The 20,306-nt window shown below is 33.2% G+C and overlaps 1 protein-coding gene across 2 annotated transcripts; it reads right to left on the bottom strand.

The window, feature by feature from the left end:
* Positions 1–827: 827 nt before the first annotated feature.
* On the bottom strand, positions 828–19,370 carry LOC129246874 (uncharacterized). Of its 2 annotated transcripts, XM_054885588.1 has the most exons (9): positions 19,201–19,370; positions 18,788–19,112; positions 11,371–12,575; positions 11,080–11,307; positions 8,863–9,090; positions 8,568–8,804; positions 8,272–8,490; positions 1,060–1,117; positions 828–984 (listed from the first exon to the last, which is right to left on the bottom strand). In XM_054885588.1, the coding sequence occupies exons 1-8, from the start codon at positions 19,259–19,261 to the stop codon at positions 1,098–1,100; spliced, it is 2,523 nt and encodes an 840-aa protein (XP_054741563.1). In that variant the 5' UTR covers positions 19,262–19,370; the 3' UTR covers positions 828–984; positions 1,060–1,097. The 2 variants fall into 2 exon arrangements, with proteins under 2 accessions (XP_054741563.1, XP_054741554.1); XM_054885579.1 differs by having other exon boundaries at positions 828–1,117; positions 19,201–19,369.
* Between the last annotated feature and the right edge of the window lie 936 nt (positions 19,371–20,306).

The following is a 20,306-nucleotide window of genomic DNA, read 5'->3' as shown; positions in this document are numbered from 1 at the left end:
CTTTCGAATGGTGAAAGAATTTTTAAAATCGGTCCAGTAGTTTTTGAGCCTATTCATTACAACCAAACAAACAAAGTTTTCCTCTTTATAATATTAGTATATTTAGATACACATCCGAAGGTTAGCCGGGTCCACGTTTTGACCTATATCTCGAGCCCTATTTCCAAAATAAAATATAATCCATGTTACTCGTGGATGATGTAGCTTTCGAATGGTGAAAGAATTTTTAAAATCGGTCGAGTAGTTTTTGAGCCTATTCATTATAACCAAACAAACAAACAAAGTTTTCCTCTTTATAATATTAGTATAGATATAGTATAGTATATCCTTATAGCATAGCGAATCGACAGTTCGACAATTAAACGTTTGTTAAGGTTGAAGAAAAGCTACATGAAAATGTTCAGCCTTTAGCTGCTGTACAAATACGTTTGTAAATGTAAAAATAAATTCATATCGCCAATAAAAACAAATATTCTATTATTATTAAACAACGGTCGACCTAACCTTTCCTATATTTCCGGTAGGCTTATCGTGTTAAGCTTCCTCATCTCCTAAAAAGTATCAAATTTAGCCGCCTGGGTTTAACTGACTTAAAATGCATTCGTTTATGCAATTTTACTTTCAATAGCAATATACGGTCAGATCAGGCAAAGTGGGTGCGAAATGAATTGAGCTTCCAGCTCTCTCAAGGGATATTCTCACTCACCCGATTTATGGGATTATTAGAGGATCACTTCAGCTTCGGTGCGCTCTCGAAACGTCGCAATAGAATTAAATTTAAGTATAACAAATTTCAAAGAACTTTCAAGTAAGCATTTAATTTCTTCTATATAATTTAAATATATGTATTTTTTATTTGGAAATTTTTCTTAAAAATTGCACACTTCCGTTTGATCCATCTGGTCCATAGCAGAATATGATATATGTATAATTGTTAGTTAACCAATAGATAGACGTACGCTCCATTATATTGGCTGATCGGTTCTACTTTGTAGTGAAAACAATGTAGTTAACTTATTTTAATGCTTCATTATCAATCGCGCAATGATATACACATACATTTTTCATACATCTTCAGGTTACCACCTTATAACAAATCACGGCCTTCTTTGTTCAACTGAAAGAGAAATTAAATAGGCAATTAATTACTGGTACGTACGTTTGGTAAAATAAAATATAATAAAATAAATTAAAGTAAAATGAAACGAAATAAAATAAAATAAAATAAAATAAAATAAAAATAATTTTAAAAAGTAGTAAATAGAATAAAACAAAGCAAGAAATAAAATAAATTAAATTATAATGAAATAAGTTATAGTTGAAAAAAAAAATAAAATAAAAATAGGAATAAACAAAATAAATAAAAATTAAAAGCAAAAAAAAAAAATTAAGTAAAGAATTAAAATAAAATAAACTAAAAAAACAAAATATATATATTGATTTAGCATTTTTTTTTTTTGTTATTTTTATTATTTTTTGTCTCGGAGTTTTAGTTCTTTCTTCATGACATTTTTCTAGCTGTTCTAATTAAAATGTCATGTTTATAATTTTGTAAAATATACATTTTTTAATAATTATTTAAATAATTCACTCAGTTTTATTTAGCTTTACTTTTTTTTAACATCTGGTGGCATTGCCCGCGATTGCAGGTGTTGTTGGTGTTCTTCTGCTTTCGGCAGTCAAATCTCTCTCTCGCTACTGCGGTGTTGCCTAGCTTTGGATATAAAAACGCACTAAAATGCCTATTCAAAGAAAATAACCCAACAAATTTTTATTGAATAACTTAAAGAACTTTGTATGCGTGACAAATTGTCTTTAAAATGTGCGTTTTTTTTTTCAATAAATGTGTTATGCTTATGTACAATTTAATTTATCGGTTTCTTTTGTTAAGCGAGACTCTTTTGTTAAGGGAACGAGTTATTTGCTATATTTGAGGTTATGTAACTAGATAAGGTATTCTTTTTATAAAAATGTCATTATGGTTTCTTAAGTATTTTCTGGTATTTTGTTGCTTATTTTTACTATGAATACACCTCTTGATGCTCTATGTCTCACTAAGGATTGATGACCGGAAGAAACGATTACACCTCTATGGTTTCAATTCGCATTCAATAAATTCAAAGGCTTTTTAAAATGTGTAAAATTAAATTATAATGAAATAAGTTATAGTTGAAAAAAAAAATAAAATAAAAATAGGAATAAACAAAATAAATAAAAATTAAAAGCAAAAAAAAAAAATTAAGTAAAGAATTAAAATAAAATAAACTAAAAAAACAAAATATAAGGGAACATAATAAAGGAAAAATGGAATTAAACAAATTAAGAAAATAAAGTAAATTATGGTGAAATAAAATAAAGTCGAAAATAAATAAAACAGAAACAGAACAAAACCAAATAAAATAAAAAACTATATAAAAATAAAGATAGAATAAAATAAAATAACGAAAAATTATATAAAAGAATCAAAGTATAATAAAAAAAACACAAAAAAACGTGAAATAAAATAAAGTTGAAAAAATAAATAAAAGAAGATTAAACTAATTAAAAAAAAGAGGTTGTCTATAAAGTCGGTTTACTGAAGATAGTTGAACGTGACAACGTCATAATGCAATGGTTGCATTTTTCAAAATAAAATTTTATTTTTATTTGTTTGATAGACATTTTGTATAGAGAAGGAGGTAAATGGAATCGCAATAAAATTGATCAAGTTACTTTTATTTGTACGCATAAATACAATTATGTCAATCTTTTTTTGACAATGTACATAGCGGTTCTGTAAAATTAGTCGTCGTTCGAAACAATTTTTCATAAAATTCTTCGTTCAGAAAATCATTTTAAATTTACAAAATACTTGAATAAAATTTATTGTTTCAATTTCTGCTCGACTGTTAAAAATTAATTTTTGATTTTATTATTTTATAATAATACATTTTGTTGTTCAATTACTTAATTATTTTTGCAAATTTAATTTTAATTTGTTGTAAAAAGAGTTGTGTGCATCAAATTCAGTTATGCTCTCTGTTTCTTTTAATAAAACTTTGCTCACTTCCTAACCTGTTGCCGATTCGCGTTCAACTACTGAATATTATATAATTTGAAATGTGCCAGTCGTGATGCAAAGAATAATGAGATGGCGCCCATCGTGGTCCCGTTACTTTGCGCTCAGCGAATTTGACAACTAGTTACGTGATTTTAGCTCCAGTATGGCCAGATTACCATTTTCGTAACTTGATTTAGCATTTTTTTTTTTGTTATTTTTATTATTTTTTGTCTCGGAGTTTTAGTTCTTTCTTCATGACATTTTTCTAGCTGTTCTAATTAAAATGTCATGTTTATAATTTTGTAAAATATACATTTTTTAATAATTATTTAAATAATTCACTCAGTTTTATTTAGCTTTACTTTTTTTTAACATCTGGTGGCATTGCCCGCGATTGCAGGTGTTGTTGGTGTTCTTCTGCTTTCGGCAGTCAAATCTCTCTCTCGCTACTGCGGTGTTGCCTAGCTTTGGATATAAAAACGCACTAAAATGCCTATTCAAAGAAAATAACCCAACAAATTTTTATTGAATAACTTAAAGAACTTTGTATGCGTGACAAATTGTCTTTAAAATGTGCGTTTTTTTTTTCAATAAATGTGTTATGCTTATGTACAATTTAATTTATCGGTTTCTTTTGTTAAGCGAGACTCTTTTGTTAAGGGAACGAGTTATTTGCTATATTTGAGGTTATGTAACTAGATAAGGTATTCTTTTTATAAAAATGTCATTATGGTTTCTTAAGTATTTTCTGGTATTTTGTTGCTTATTTTTACTATGAATACACCTCTTGATGCTCTATGTCTCACTAAGGATTGATGACCGGAAGAAACGATTACACCTCTATGGTTTCAATTCGCATTCAATAAATTCAAAGGCTTTTTAAAATGTGTAAAATTAAATTATAATGAAATAAGTTATAGTTGAAAAAAAAAATAAAATAAAAATAGGAATAAACAAAATAAATAAAAATTAAAAGCAAAAAAAAAAAATTAAGTAAAGAATTAAAATAAAATAAACTAAAAAAACAAAATATAAGGGAACATAATAAAGGAAAAATGGAATTAAACAAATTAAGAAAATAAAGTAAATTATGGTGAAATAAAATAAAGTCGAAAATAAATAAAACAGAAACAGAACAAAACCAAATAAAATAAAAAACTATATAAAAATAAAGATAGAATAAAATAAAATAACGAAAAATTATATAAAAGAATCAAAGTATAATAAAAAAACACAAAAAAACGTGAAATAAAATAAAGTTGAAAAAATAAATAAAAGAAGATTAAACTAATTAAAAAAAAGAGGTTGTCTATAAAGTCGGTTTACTGAAGATAGTTGAACGTGACAACGTCATAATGCAATGGTTGCATTTTTCAAAATAAAATTTTATTTTTATTTGTTTGATAGACATTTTGTATAGAGAAGGAGGTAAATGGAATCGCAATAAAATTGATCAAGTTACTTTTATTTGTACGCATAAATACAATTATGTCAATCTTTTTTTGACAATGTACATAGCGGTTCTGTAAAATTAGTCGTCGTTCGAAACAATTTTTCATAAAATTCTTCGTTCAGAAAATCATTTTAAATTTACAAAATACTTGAATAAAATTTATTGTTTCAATTTCTGCTCGACTGTTAAAAATTAATTTTTGATTTTATTATTTTATAATAATACATTTTGTTGTTCAATTACTTAATTATTTTTGCAAATTTAATTTTAATTTGTTGTAAAAAGAGTTGTGTGCATCAAATTCAGTTATGCTCTCTGTTTCTTTTAATAAAACTTTGCTCACTTCCTAACCTGTTGCCGATTCGCGTTCAACTACTGAATATTATATAATTTGAAATGTGCCAGTCGTGATGCAAAGAATAATGAGATGGCGCCCATCGTGGTCCCGTTACTTTGCGCTCAGCGAATTTGACAACTAGTTACGTGATTTTAGCTCCAGTATGGCCAGATTACCATTTTCGTAACTTGATTTAGCATTTTTTTTTTTTGTTATTTTTATTATTTTTTGTCTCGGAGTTTTAGTTCTTTCTTCATGACATTTTTCTAGCTGTTCTAATTAAAATGTCATGTTTATAATTTTGTAAAATATACATTTTTTAATAATTATTTAAATAATTCACTCAGTTTTATTTAGCTTTACTTTTTTTTAACATCTGGTGGCATTGCCCGCGATTGCAGGTGTTGTTGGTGTTCTTCTGCTTTCGGCAGTCAAATCTCTCTCTCGCTACTGCGGTGTTGCCTAGCTTTGGATATAAAAACGCACTAAAATGCCTATTCAAAGAAAATAACCCAACAAATTTTTATTGAATAACTTAAAGAACTTTGTATGCGTGACAAATTGTCTTTAAAATGTGCGTTTTTTTTTTCAATAAATGTGTTATGCTTATGTACAATTTAATTTATCGGTTTCTTTTGTTAAGCGAGACTCTTTTGTTAAGGGAACGAGTTATTTGCTATATTTGAGGTTATGTAACTAGATAAGGTATTCTTTTTATAAAAATGTCATTATGGTTTCTTAAGTATTTTCTGGTATTTTGTTGCTTATTTTTACTATGAATACACCTCTTGATGCTCTATGTCTCACTAAGGATTGATGACCGGAAGAAACGATTACACCTCTATGGTTTCAATTCGCATTCAATAAATTCAAAGGCTTTTTAAAATGTGTAAAAAGGTTTTCAATCTTAAGAAGAGTTGAGAGAGGGGCATTTAATATTTTTGCATAGCCTTAAATGGAGCCAAACATTAAATTTGTACTTTCAAATATCAAATTTTATAAGAGTAAAAAAAAAATTCATTAGCACTAAAATCTTCTCAGAGTGGCCTTTTTAAAACTTCTTTTGTATAACAATACAGTTTTTTTTAAACCTAAAGTCTCGGTAGCCTTAAATTAAAAACAAAAAGAAACAAACACCAAACTTAAAAATTGTCGCATTTTCGGTATAAAAAAGCACTAAATTTATTGCGAAGAGCAAATGGTTGGCAATACTGCACAACTCTGCAAACGTGACGTCACGTACGCTCTGATGGGCGCAATCTTCTTTCTATAATTCTTGTGTGCCAGTCAATGAATGGAATGATGCATTGTTGCTCTCTTAATCTCTTTGCTGCTCATTTATTGCATATAAAAGCGATAGTTCGCATGTTTGTTGTTAATTTGTTTATACATTTTTAAGTGAGTAAAAGCGCACACTCATTTAGCTCTTGGAACAAAGTTCGTTACACACATACGTACATATGTGCATACAGGCATATGTATGTGTGTATGTAGTTTCCCATAGGCTTTCAATTAGTCATGTATTATTGTATAGCAGCTGTCCGGACTCGTCGCTTACTCAAGTAGGTGAGAGCCAGATGTCGAACTTTGCCGAACGCGTGGGTCGATTGTGCCTCTTTGTCGTACGTTCCGCGCTCTCGCTTGCAGTGCAAGCCTCAGAGCAAGGTAACGCCGCATGAGTAAGATAACGCCCCTTTTTTTGGTGCGTGCAGCCGGCTCCATCGAATTATAAGACGTTGACACGTCAAAATCAAAATATAATAACAAAGTAAAATCATTTAAGAAAATAAAATATAATTAAAAAAATAAAGTTGAGAGAAAATAAAATAAAAATAATAAAAAAAGACTAAATTAAAATATAATAAACAAGATTAGATAAAAAATAAAAATAGAATAGAAGAATAGAATAAAAATTATAAAAAAACATCAAAATAGAATAAAATGAAATAAAAAAATTAAATTACAAAAATAGCTAATTAAAGTGGAAAAATAAAAATAGAGTAAAAAACTAAAACAAAATAAAATATAATTCTATAAAATAATGTTGGAAAAAAATAAAATAAAATAAAATGAAATAAGGAAAGGTAATATAAAAAAAATCTGAATCGAAAAAAAAAATTAAATTAAATAAAGGTAAATAAATAAAAATGGTAAAATAAAATACCTTCTACTCAAATATGAACGAGACGGTATATAAGCTTACATGGCAAATTTCAGCGTGATATGTCACATATGTAGTTTGTTTTCTGTGCTACTGTAAACAAGTCAAGCTCGAGTGTGTTCTTCGAATTCTCTTTTATGACTTCAATTGTCTCAAAATGTTTTCCACGGAGCGGCAATTGAGCTTGGGAAACAGGAAAAAGTCACATGGAGCCATATGAGGCGAATACGGTGCTTGCGGAACGATATTAACATTTTTGTTCAAATAATCGCGAAAAAGACGTGATGTATGAGCTGGTGCATTATCGTGATGCAAGAACCATGACTTGTTGTCCGACAATTCCTTCCTTTTAAGACGAATGTTCTCGCGCAAACGCTTTAAAACGTCTAAATAATATTCAGCGTTAACCGATTTTGCGATTTGTGCGATTTTCAAGCACAATTTCCTTTACTTTTCCGATGTTTTCGTCGTTTACTGATGTTGCTGGACGACGTTCATGAGGCAAGTTTTCAACCGATGTACGGCCCTCTTTGAACGATTTGTACCACTGGAAAACACATGCACGCGATAGAGCAGAGTCCCCATAGGTTGCCTGCAACATTTTTAAGGCGTCTGAAGCCGAAATTTTGTTGGAATAACAAAATTTTAAACAAATTCTATGTTCAACTTGAATTTCCATCGTTGAATTCGAAGAAAACACTCGAGCTTGACTTGTTTACAGTAGCACAGAAAACAAACTATGTGACATATCATGCTGAAATTTGCCATGTAAGCTTATAACAGTCCTACCAAAAAACAAAAAATTTATTTTTGCCATATGTCATCCGCGGACCGTTTTATTGATACCCTCTCGTTTATATTTGAGCAGAAGATAAAATAAATCAAACAAATAAAATTAAATAAAGAAAAGTAATATTTAAAAAATGTTATGGAGAACAAAATAAAGTGAATCAAAACTAAATAAAATAAAATAAGGAAAAATGTTATAAAAAATTAAGATCCAATATAATGAAATGAAACAAAATAAAGCAAAATAACTTAAAAAATTAAGAAAAGTAATATAAAAAAGATAAATATAGAGTAAAACAAAATGAAATGGAATAAAATAAAACAAAGTAATGAAAAATAAAAATACCTATAATAAATAGAATTAAAATAAAATAAAGCAAAATATGAAAATATGAAAGCAAAATAATGAAACAAAATAAAACATATTAAAATGGAATATAATTATATATAAAAAACCGAATTTAATTAATTGAAAGTAATTGGAAATTTACCGCATTTAGGAAAATCATAGTCCCAACCAAATCCAGTACAGTTTAAATATCTCCCCTGGCTGCCATTTTTACAACGACAGTATATATAGGAGTCTTCCGGTATCCAGCTACGATTGAAATAATAGTGGATATCCAACCATTTCGACTGAGAATATTCATGATAAAAACATTCCATTGAATTCTTATGGCTTAAAACATAATCTAGACTGCAAGCTCGAACTGTGGAAAAGTGAATGTGGGGGAGTGAGAAAACAAAGAGTAGTATAATTTGGTTAAATGAAAAAGAAAAAACTCACTGCATTTCGGCCAGACAATATCCCCCTCATGACTCCAACGAAACGATTTACAAACTGTGCGATATGCACCTTGCAACTGATAACCGTTGATGCAATTGAATATAATTTCACTTTTTTGCGCATAAAGCGTATTTGATGTAGTAGTTATTTCTTTATACGATTTCGTTTTTGAATCGTAGGATTTACAAACAAGCGGATGACCACATTTGGGTAAAAGGTTTCCTCGACATGATTTCACTGACAGGAAAATTGTGATAAAAAATATGCGAAAAATTGTAATTAAAGGTTAATATACCGCATTTAGGCGTAATATTGTCCCAGCCAGTCCCGGTGCATGTTGAACGATATTCGCCTTCCAGTTTATAGCCATGATCACAATTGAATTCGACATGAGAATCTTTCCTCAAAAGTTCATTCCAGTAATATTCCCCAGATTTCATGTAGGATCTCGTGTTTGAATTATAAACTACACAGCTGAGCTCTCCCTTGCACCTTTCCAAGGCGTTCAAATGGCAATATTTAACTGAAAATGATTTTTTTACTTTTATTTCTTAAAGCCATATCTGTCAAACTGTCGCTTTTCTAATACCAAAAGGTGCTGCACGTGGTAAGCAAAAAACAATCTCTTTCAGACAAAATTAATCCGATTTTGGATTTTTATCATTTTTGAGTTCGCACTAAGAGTTCAACAACTGAAAATCACTCATATTTTACAACAAAATGGTGATCACATTGGAGGAACTTTCCCCAATTGGGGTTTTTCGGCAGATCACGCGCGACTATTTGGTAATCTTTATTACCTTTACATATGTTTGTATGCTACACAGAAAAAACTATTGATCGGTATATCGAACTATCGTGCAGCCACAGGCCAGACAACGTATTAAATTGTGCATTAAAAATGGATTCAATTGTGCGAAAACCTTAGAGTTGTTGGGAAACTATTTCGGTAATGAGGGGCATGAACGCTTCATAAAAGTTAATGAGTTTATCGAGGAGGCGGACGTAGTGGCAGGCCGTCGACATCGCAAAATTGAACTGAAAAAACATCAATAAAGTGAAAGAAAAATTGATCAATAATCGCAAATTAACCATCTCAGAGCTGGTAGAGGACTTGAACATTGCTTATGAATCCGTTCAGGACATTGTAGTTCATGATTTGAGTTGCTGCAAAGTTAATCTCAAAGTATTAAATTTCACTTGACTAGACGTAGACTTGAATTCCATGCAAAAAAGAGGCAGCGGCGATATCGCCAAAGGCATGATTTTCAAGGTTGATTGCGGCCCAACGATAATTCAACGCATCTTAACTGGAGACAAGACGTGGGTTTATGAATATGAAATGCAATAAAGATATCGGGCGAGCTCTCCACTAAAGCTTTGAATAAACGGATGAACCGAGACAAAAAAAACAACGTTGTTTTCAGTCAAAAAAAGAAAGCAATGCTTACGAATTTTATGGATTACAACGGTACTGGACACCACAAATGTCTGTCAAAAGGTCAGATAATAAGCGTCATAATTTGGGCGTTATGAGATGTTAATGTGACGCAATTCGCCAAGAAACAAAGAGTTTGTGGGAAACAATTCCTGAATTTTGCACCTCGTGATAACGCACCGCCGCACAGACTTTCATTACCCGTGATTTTTTGATAAACAACGAAACAAATACCATCCAACAGCCATCGAATTCACCTGATAAGGTTTTTATATTTGATCGAATCAAGAAACCACTGCGGGGAACGCATTTTAAGAGCCAAAACGAAGTAATGGAAAAATCGAAGACAGCTGTTGGCTATACCGCAAATAGAGTTACAGAAATGTTTCGAGAGCTGCATCAAACACTGGCATAGGTGCGTTGCAGTTGATGGGGAATACTTTGAAGGCAGTAATATCACCTTTGCGGAAGAAACTTGCGTTTTGAAATTTCTGAATTCTTTACATTCCGGGAACTTTTTGATGAAGGTCATCACTAGATAAAAATACTTTTTACTGTTCTGAACTGTAATATTTTCAAAGTAGAAATCTTTAAATACTTCAACAATCATCTATCTATTAAAACTTTTTCTCTCGTGCAATGCCAAAGCAATATATACATATCTAGCTGCGATTTTTATCACCTCTTAAAGCAGTGAACCTTAGGCTTCTGCCAAGACTACTGACAGGACATAGCTGGTTGGCAACGCACAGCATTCAAGTGGAATACCCTGATAGAGAGCGGCAACTAAAAAACCACAACCAACAGAGTGAATGTTCCTTTACAGTTCCGCAGCATCACTTCTCCGAGTGCCATGTCCATCAGGCAGCTGAGAAGAGAACGCACATATCTGTACGAAAACAACCTCGTTAAAAGGAAAAGGCTATGAATAATGGATTTTATTTAGTCATGTTAGACTAATTATTAAAAAAGAATAGATTCGCAAGTATAATATTTCCACTTCTGAGCGCGTTTCTTGTGCTTTTTTTGGGTATTTTTTTTCCAAAGAAAAGTTTTCTTCCACACTAAACTTACTGCATTGGGGCAAGGGCTGTGCCCAGCCACTCTCCGTACATATTCTGCTTCTGAAACCTTCCAACTCATAGCCTTCTCTGCATTTAAAATCAATTTGAGTGTGTTTCTCCACTTTACTCTCCGTAAAATTCGGTGTTATGGAAATTTGTGAGTTCGAATTTGGTCTTTTATATAAACATCCGAATTGTGATGTGCATTGAGCTAAAAAGTCCACTTCACAAGCAATCGCTATTGGAAGAAGAATACTAAGATTAGAAATACGCTGGGTAAAACATTCATCCAAAACCTCACCGCATTTTGGCTTATTATGAAGACTCCATCCACGCTCAGTACAGGTTATGCGTTTCGCACCTTCTAACTCATACCCTTTGCTGCAACTAAATGTTATATGGGAACCTTCTTCAGCAGATATGCGCCGATTGGTATTACTTAAATGTGTCGAGTTGGGATTCGAAATTTCACAAATTAGCGGAAAAGCGCATTCGCCAAAATTACACTTACTTTTGGCGGCTGCAACAGGTCTGAGCAAAGTTGTAGTGAGAGGTGTAGTTTGTAAGGTGGTAGATACGGTGGCGAATTTTGGTGGCGTTGATGGCCCGGATTTTGATGTGTAAGAGACCTCTTTATCGAGATGTGTTGGACGCTTAGCTGGATTACCATTGTAATTTGTTGTATTAGTAATCCGTGTTTGATGCGTTTGCGATAGTGGAATGCTTACGTCCGTAGTCGTATATATAGGTTCAGATGTGTTGCTTTTGGGACCCGCTATTTCATTTCCCGCTATTCCCGGTAGACGTCTAGTATTACTTACGCCCTGAGATATTTCTTCGGTATCTAGACTTAGACGTGCTTCTATTTCAATAGCTGTTGTATTAAGGTGTAGTGGGATATTCGGCCTATTGATTCCTACTTTGGCTTCCTGGGTATTCTCGACTATGTGTTTCGAGATGTTGTTTGTATTAGTTGAGTTTTCGTAAACTTTCTGTGCTTTTTGCTGTACATTATACAAACCGTTGGTGAAATTTTTAATTGTAGTTGTTATAGGTTCTGGTTGACTCGTTATTGATTCGGAAGCGAATTGGTCTTTATTGGTTGTAGTATCGATCATATCTATGTCACTGTCTTCGACTTCGATAAACATTTCAAGAATAGGTATAGTAGTTGTTGTGGTTGTATTTATTCCGCTCGTTGATACATTTTTAGCATTAGGAATTGTCGGCGGTCTTAATGTTGTTGTGACCGCTCCTGCAGCAACTCTATTTGTTTCACACAACTCTGGGTTTTCATCGGTTTCATCCCAACACTCCACTTTTCCATTACAAACAGCATTCAGCGGTACGCATGCTCCATAATCACATTTAAATTGTTTTTCCGTACAGGTCATCGCTTTGCATAAACGAGCGGTTTCATCGCTGCCATCGTCACAATCGCGTATGCCATTGCATTTACCGTCTACACTAATACAAAGACCTGACCTGCACTTCATTTGGCCCCAACTGCAAGCGATAAATGACAAATTAATATTTAAGTATCTGGCATTATCTGAGATTTATGTCACGTCCTAGTTTTAACCACTTCGCCCAAGAAAGCAAAAAAATTTCGCCTACGGTTTGTCAATAAAATCTTTCGAAATACTAAATTATTTGTAATTCCTTAACTAAAGCCAACTTATTGAATTCGGAGAGCTTTTCAAACTTATTTCATTAACTTACTACGTAGCAGTAAAATTTTTAAATCTACCAAAGCAAACAAAAACAAAACAAATGCTTCTCTCAGCAGTTAAAGAAGTGTTTTTAAATATCTATCGTCGGCTTCGTTTGCGTATATGATTTGATATACCGTTATCTCACTGAGTTGAAACACACGCATAAATCATCAATCAGTCATAAAATGATGCAAAGTGAGATTTCTTGATCAAAATTTCAAATCGTAAGCAGTTAATAAAGAACGCAAAATTGCCTGGAAAATGGATGGCAAATGTTTGAAGTTACTCTGTCGGTCTATTATAATTAGAAAATAAAATAATAAAAAAATAAGTAATTGGCACATACCTAGTTCTGTTAGGTGTTTGGCCAGGCTCCTCCTCCTATTTCTGACGTGCCTTTTGTCGATTTATTTATTTATTTAAGTCTATGAATTGCAATCCTTAGAGGCTATGATGCAAAATTAGCTTAGAATTATACATACATATGTATTAAAGTGGTGCACAAATGACTTGCTTATTACAAAGCAACAAGTCACACATTGCATGTGACACTGTTTGTGAAGACAAAAAGCAATGTAGGCACACAACTTGAACAGCAACGAAGAAAAACTGTCTTCAACAAGCAATACTACTTCGGCTCTATCGACAGTGCACGAACTGCACGACGCTGCTTATATGCTTGCATGGCAATGGTAGAAAAACATTCTCATACAAGCTTTGCCGAAAGACATCAAGTACAATGTGTGAATTGGTGTCATATGTACGTAGTGTGCATTAGCACACCTTCGAGATGTATGAAAATTGCAAACATACACATTTCTTCGTTCCCCGCGCACTTTTGCGTATTAAGGGGAGAATATTAATAAATAACGGTAAACTTTCGATGAATAATTTTTAAAGCTATTGAAGTTATGAAATAAGACAGCTTTTAGTAAACTTAAAATCCAATAAAGTGCGCAGAAGAATATTTGCAGGCAAAGTGTAAGTTACATTCAAATATTAATCAGAATTTAATTTTTATTCTACAAAACCATCATACCAAACATTAACTGCCTATTTGATTTTAAAATATCAGGAATTCATGTAAGTAATATAAATAATCCACATTTGACACAATTCACTTGTTTGAATTGAATTGTTTTTCATTGCCTTTCAGTGTCATTGCTTTTCTTGCTATCTTGCCGAAATATGTGTGTTGTGATAATGCTGAGAGAGAAACAAGTCATACAAAAGCATGATTTGGTTTTCTCTCTAGCTGCTATTGCCTGTTACTGTTAGTTGAGAACAAAACACTGCATTGTTGTGTGAATTTAGCAAATGACTTGAAAGCACATATATGTCGACTTGTGCACCACTTTAATATGTATATATATATATATATATAATTGGCGCGTACAACAAATAGTGACAACCAATAACTCCAGTAATAATATGGTATTATGTGTAAAAGGCAGACGCTGTATAGACCTTCGAATTTCTAAAACCTTGAGACTTATAAGGATGAGACGGGTACAATATGATGGCATGGGATCAATAAAATTCAGAGCCCGAAGGGCATATTTGAGAATAATGTGTGCAATAAGCTCGATTCTATTGATAGCTTGCTGACTGCTTGGTCTCCAAATAAAAATGGCATATCCTACCATAAATAAGACCTAACAAATGATGTATAAAGTAACTTGATGGTATAGGGACCAGAGAACTTAGTGGCGTTCCGTCTGACGAAGCCCAACATCGCGAAAGATTTTGAAGTAATATAATTTATATGGTTATTAAAAGAACATTTGTTATTAAAGATAACGCCAAGGTCCTTAAACTCTCTCTAACACACTGCTGGACACAAGTCGAGATTCTGTACTTAGTACGCACAATGTTAGATGTTTTCGAGTAAGATATTTGAAAGCACTTGGATAATTTCAGCGAAATACCTGAATTCAGGCACCACAAGTAAAGCCTATCCATATCGGCTTGAAGTTTAATGGCATCCTCTTGAGTCTTGAGCGCTGAGAATATCTTTAGGTCATCAGCATAAAGCAAAAATTTAGCAAATGAGAAACAACTTTTGATGTCCTTAATAAATAACGCAAATAAGAGCAGCCCCAAGATACTTCCTTGCGGAACACCAGAGGTGGCAACAAAGTTAATGTATGAAATTTCATCAATTGTTACAACACAACGTATTTTGCTCAAATAAAAGCTTGTCCATTGCAGAAAAGCAAAGTTCAAGCCAAAAAAAGCTAATATTTTAATTAAGATTCTATGAGAAACTTTGTCAAAGGCTTTCGAAAAGTCAGTGTAAATACAGTCACTAAAAACACCCAGATTAGATATTGTGGAGCTGTTGGGAACAAACCCATGCTGAATTGGGCAAATTAAAGATTTAACCGCAAAGCTCAGTTTTGCATTGACCGCGTGCTCAAAAATTTTGGAAATAGTCGATAGAGAAAAGAGAGCTTCCATGCGTCAATTACGATTTGTTGAATATAATTTTTAGGGGATAGACCAAGGTCAGACAATTTTTTTTTCAAAACTGCTGAAAGCATCAGTTTGAGAGGAGGATTTCTATTTAAGTAAAGCATTACTAATATCCCCAGGTGAAAGGCAAGGAGCTCTAAAGTTCAAGGCGCGCTCTAAGTCAGAAGAAAAGTCGCACGGAAGGTGAAGTTCTTCATCAACAAAATTAGATTTAAAAAACTCAGCAAATAAATTTGTCGCTTCACTGTTTAAAAAGATACCAGTGGGAATACTGGCACTACTCCTTCTAGATTTGATACATTTCAGAAGATTCTGGGATTTGCTTTAATGTTCAACACCACATAGGTATTATAGAGAGATTTACTTAAATCACATAAATATATTTAACGTTTGCTTTTATTTAAGGGGGGACCCTCATTTATCGGGTCAAAAAAATCGATTTTTTGGAAATAATTTTAATCTATTCTACAACTATTTAAGAATATACTTTCAAAATTTCAAGTCGATATCTGTATTTTTGAAGGAGTGACAAAATTTTTAACAGGACGCGACGGGTGGCCTGATCGCCTGTATCCAAAACTTTAAACGCGTTTTTCTCGAAACATCATTTTTCGATTTTGTGTACACAATTGAGAACGCTGTATTGAACCAATCAGGCTTTACAATAGCTCATTTTAAAGATAATTAAATTGTTTTCAATGTGACATTAAGTGTTTTTTTTTAAAAAAAAGATTTTCATATTTTTTTGTAATTTTAAAGTCAATTTTTATGCATGAAAAATCACTTTTAACATAAAACTGGGTAAAAAATATCAATTTCGACATTTTTTTTTTAAATCAAAATGTCACATCGAAGGTATTATCCTAAAGTTTTAAAAAAAATTTGGTTTTTTTATTTCAGAAAAAAATTCAGAGCGCTAGAATGTACACAGATAGAATGAGGTGCCATGGACGAGGTGTATATTTCCATACTTAAAATGTTTTTTTTCTTCTTCGAAAATTTTTGTAGACAGTCAAGACATTTATTAAAGTACTTTATGAATTACAAAACGTTTGAAGTTATTTTACCTGAGAAAAAAATTCCCAAAAATTATGCATTTTTCGACCGTCTAAATGAGGGTCCCCCCTTAACGAAATACAAAACAATAGGAAAAATTGTGTAACAGTTATTAGAAATGTTTTTTTTTTTCAATCCGACAAGGTATTCATAATATATGTAATAAAACGTGCAGAAAATAAAAAGAGGCTGCATACAAAATCTGCAAGTGGAAGACCACGGAAAATAACTGAGCGCGTTTTTGTTGAGAGAAGTAGCCGTAAACCCCCAGGCTACAATAAGAAATCTTGCTAGTGAGCTTAGAGCTGATTGACCCAATATAGTGTGGAGGCAGATATCAAAATTACTGGAAAGGCGAAATATTAGGTCGACAGTGAAATTTGGCAAACTTTAAGTTATGGTGTGGGGATGCATAGAAGATAAGATAGATCCACACCAATATCTGGGTATTCCACAATGCCACTTGACGAATAGTGCAACAAAATTCGGCTTCATTCTTGACAGCAAATCTTAGTTTAAAACAATGACCGGCCACTGGCTTTTGAGAGACTATGCCTCGAAGATGGGGTGGCAGTACAACAATAGATGTAGTAGCTGCAAGCAACAAAAATCTAGGGAATCAGTCTGTTAACATCAGTATGATTGCGCAAATTTGGGTGCTCTACGGCATAGAATGCTAGGCTAATTCTCGATAGTCAACTTGAAAGAAATTGCAGAAAAGAAAATAGACAACATAAGCAGATTCATAGCCAATTCAAGATGGTTCGACTAATAACAATTAGGGGTTCTACAAGTGGTGCTCCAAATTGGCATCTTTTGTGCTAATTGAGTCTAGGCTGTTTCCCTCAGACAACACCACCATAACCAGCACCACCACCAAGACTTTAAGGTGCTTAAATCCTAAAATATTTGCTTTCCACAATTAATTTTTTCACTTTAAAAGCATAACAGCAAAAGCATTAAAAAATCAGCTGTTGCTGTATTGAGAAAGCATTTTTGTTTTTTTAACTTCCGTGTGGTTTTGCTTTGCTGCGCTTATAGCATCTACAGCTAACCCGCAACACATCTGAAATGTGGGTTTGAGTTAACAGTTCAGTCGCGGCGCAGTTTCAAATATTCTTTGCTGGTCTGCCGTGCCGACAAATCAATGATTTGATGTTTCTTCAAAAACTACGAGCCCACGGAATTTGCGCTTTTCGGCAACGGTGACGAGTGGGCGTGTACTATTATATTTTTTATTTTTATTAATATTTTTTGTATTATTAGTTATATCGTGAAACCGACGCAAGTATAAATGTTACAATTTTTGGTAAGTAACTAAATTCTAAACTTATAAAATTATTTTTTTGTTTTTTACTGTAAAGCCTTCAAATATTTGCTATTACTCTGCATTATAATCAAAATTTATGAATTACTTCTAAGTATTAATAAATTTAAAAAAAAAATGCTGTTTCTGTATAAATTCACACCACTAAGCGAGATTTTTGAATAGAAACCGGAAAAAATATTTATGAATGGGAAACATTCCGACTTCCTTATCTGCACGCATGTAAATATGTACATACATATGTGTATATATGTATATAAAGGGTCTTTCAAAAGGCGCGCCTGGATGTTGTTATAAAAAAAGAGTTGTAAAATTAGTTTAAGTTTCACTGTTTTTATGCAAAATACGGCGCTTAAAAATTATTTCTGAAAAATGACGTCATTGAAATGCCGGCCATGGGCACGTCTACAGGCTGTCATATAACAAGTAAAACTTTCAAGTACTCGCTCACACATTATCGCATTGAGTTCAGCAATCTCGAATGAATGAATGTTGTGTTTCAACTCTGAAATCTTCGTTTTCTAGATTGGCGCGATAACCGCTTAAGCGAATTTGGCTCTGAAATCATTGTTGACTAATTCCCATAGACTTTTCTTTTCAAACAACCCCATATAAATTAGTCTAGTGGAATTAGATCGCATGATCTAGGAGGTCAGTTTATTTCACCATTGCGTGAAATTCATCGACCGGCAAACTTAGATCGCAATAGTGTAATATTTTCCTATGTTGTGCAACTTTTGGCTCCCTTCTGTTGCAGATAAAGATCGACCTATGTCTATTCCCGCAAGCTCAGGCCACAAAAAATCGTCGATCAGTTAACCATAGCGTTGTGCATTGACGATAAACGCTCTTTCATTTCCATTTTCGTCCGCTGTACAGTTTTGGTCTGCTCGACAGAACCAGTTTCTTGAAAATGTTTCGTCAACCTTTGAACTGTCGACTCATTCGGATGATTATTTTCACCAAAAAAATCACAAATTATATTGCAAAAGAAGATCAATTAATTTGAATATCTCGAAGACCGTTAATTTTAACGCGTTGTTCTATCGTGCAAAATTCTACATCTGTCCACTCGACTAATGTCAAAGATGCTATCAAAAAAGGTACCATCAAAATGCAACCAAAACTTAGACGGATATTTTTACCCTGCACAATTAAGTTGATTTTTTTTGTCGTCATTTTCATCAGGCGGTACTTCCTCACGTCGTTTGCGACACTTCTCACTATTCTCATCTGACGAATCTGCACAATCGACTACACCATCACAGAGCTGTGTCAACGGTATACACGCACCGTAATCACAACGAAATAATAACGGTGTACATATCGCATTTTTGCAAAACTTTCTGGTCTCATCGGAGCCATCGCGACAGTGCTTGGTGCCATCGCAGAGCACATTTATTGAGATGCAATCACCATTCAGGCACTTCCACTCGCCATTCGCGACGGTGCAGTTAGTCGCAGACACCACTATTTCGTACATGCAAAAAAAGAACAACATTGAAAAATATTTGAATGATAACCTTGCCAGGTCACAGATAGCCCGACCATTACGCACCACTTATAAAAGATCGGCACAGAGCGATGCTAAGAAGCAATAATATTTGAAGTCGTCGCATTTATTTTAATTTTAAAAAAGAAATTTGCACTTATGATGACTTCTTAGTACGCCGCTCAACTACGATGTTCTGATTAAGCTGATGTAGTGCAAATCTGAAAACCGCGTTGCCTTATTTGCGCTGCTATGCATTGCACTGATAACATTCTTTGGAAAACCCGCTTCCTTCTTCTACATGCATATATGTATGTATGCACACAGACGCTGGGGATGCCAATTGTCGGGAAATTGCAACCGAATTCTTTAAATACCGCTAGAGTTGAGTGAAATAAAAAGTTCTCACAAAAATATGGGTGAAAAAGTTTAATTGGCTCTTTGTATCTCAAGAGGTGCAGGTAGGTGAAATGGTTGAAGTACCAGTCTGACACTTCCCAAGTAGCACTAAAGTGCTGTTTTGTTACCGTTATGAGACCTCCAATAGGAAGATATCTACAGGAATGGGATTTAGGATGGTACACTGCTTCACATTGTCGAAGAGAGGGGCACCCAGTAATCTTAATCATCTAGCTGCTAAGCCCGGATATTTACAAAGAAAGTACGCAACAGTCTTCTTCTCTGAAAGGTCCCCACAGCTTCCACAATGAAGATTAAATGGTACATCTAGCTTTTCTGCGTGTGTGCCAATCGTCCAATGACTGATAAACACTGCCATGAATGTGGAAGTTGGATGGCGTGGAGTCCCCAGAACTATCTGCATCCTGTATCTATTGTACTGGAGCCAAAGGGCTTTCGAAATAGCACATGATGCTCCATCTGTTCTGCGATTTCCTGAGAAGTAAGTTATGCAATTCACCTTTAACAACAGTCTGGGGGATGCCGGTGACTGGGTAGGAGATCTCTAAGACCAATTCAGTCCCCTTCCTCGCAATTTCTCCTATCAGCAATTTCGTCTCCCTCTTTGTTCCTATGTCCTAGAACCAAGATCAGAGAACTTATACCTGCACGCCCAAGGGATTTGATCTCCTCCTTACAGGAGTTGACTAGTTTGGATCTACACCATGGCATCCTCAGAGGAAAAAGTTTAATAACTCCCTCGTTCCCTCGTT

The sequence above is a fragment of the Anastrepha obliqua genome, chromosome 1 (genome assembly GCF_027943255.1).
Source record: "Anastrepha obliqua isolate idAnaObli1 chromosome 1, idAnaObli1_1.0, whole genome shotgun sequence".
Lineage (NCBI taxonomy): Eukaryota > Metazoa > Arthropoda > Insecta > Diptera > Tephritidae > Anastrepha > Anastrepha obliqua.
The sequence above is the reverse complement of the archived record's forward strand: the minus strand, read 5'-3'. Positions and strand labels throughout refer to the sequence as shown.

What these genes read in the sequence shown, in the direction of transcription:
- LOC129246874 (XM_054885588.1), bottom strand. Translation starts at nt 19,261, where the DNA reads ATGCGACGACTTCAAATATTATTGCTTCTTAGCATCGCTCTGTGCCGA. An exon ending in TCATAATAAGCCAAAATGCG is followed by an intron (nt 11,308 to 11,370) that starts GTGAGGTTTTGG and finishes TTCTTCCAATAG; the next exon opens with CGATTGCTTGTGAAGTGGAC. An exon ending in TATTGTCTGGCCGAAATGCA is followed by an intron (nt 8,491 to 8,567) that starts GTGAGTTTTTTC and finishes ACTTTTCCACAG; the next exon opens with TTCGAGCTTGCAGTCTAGAT.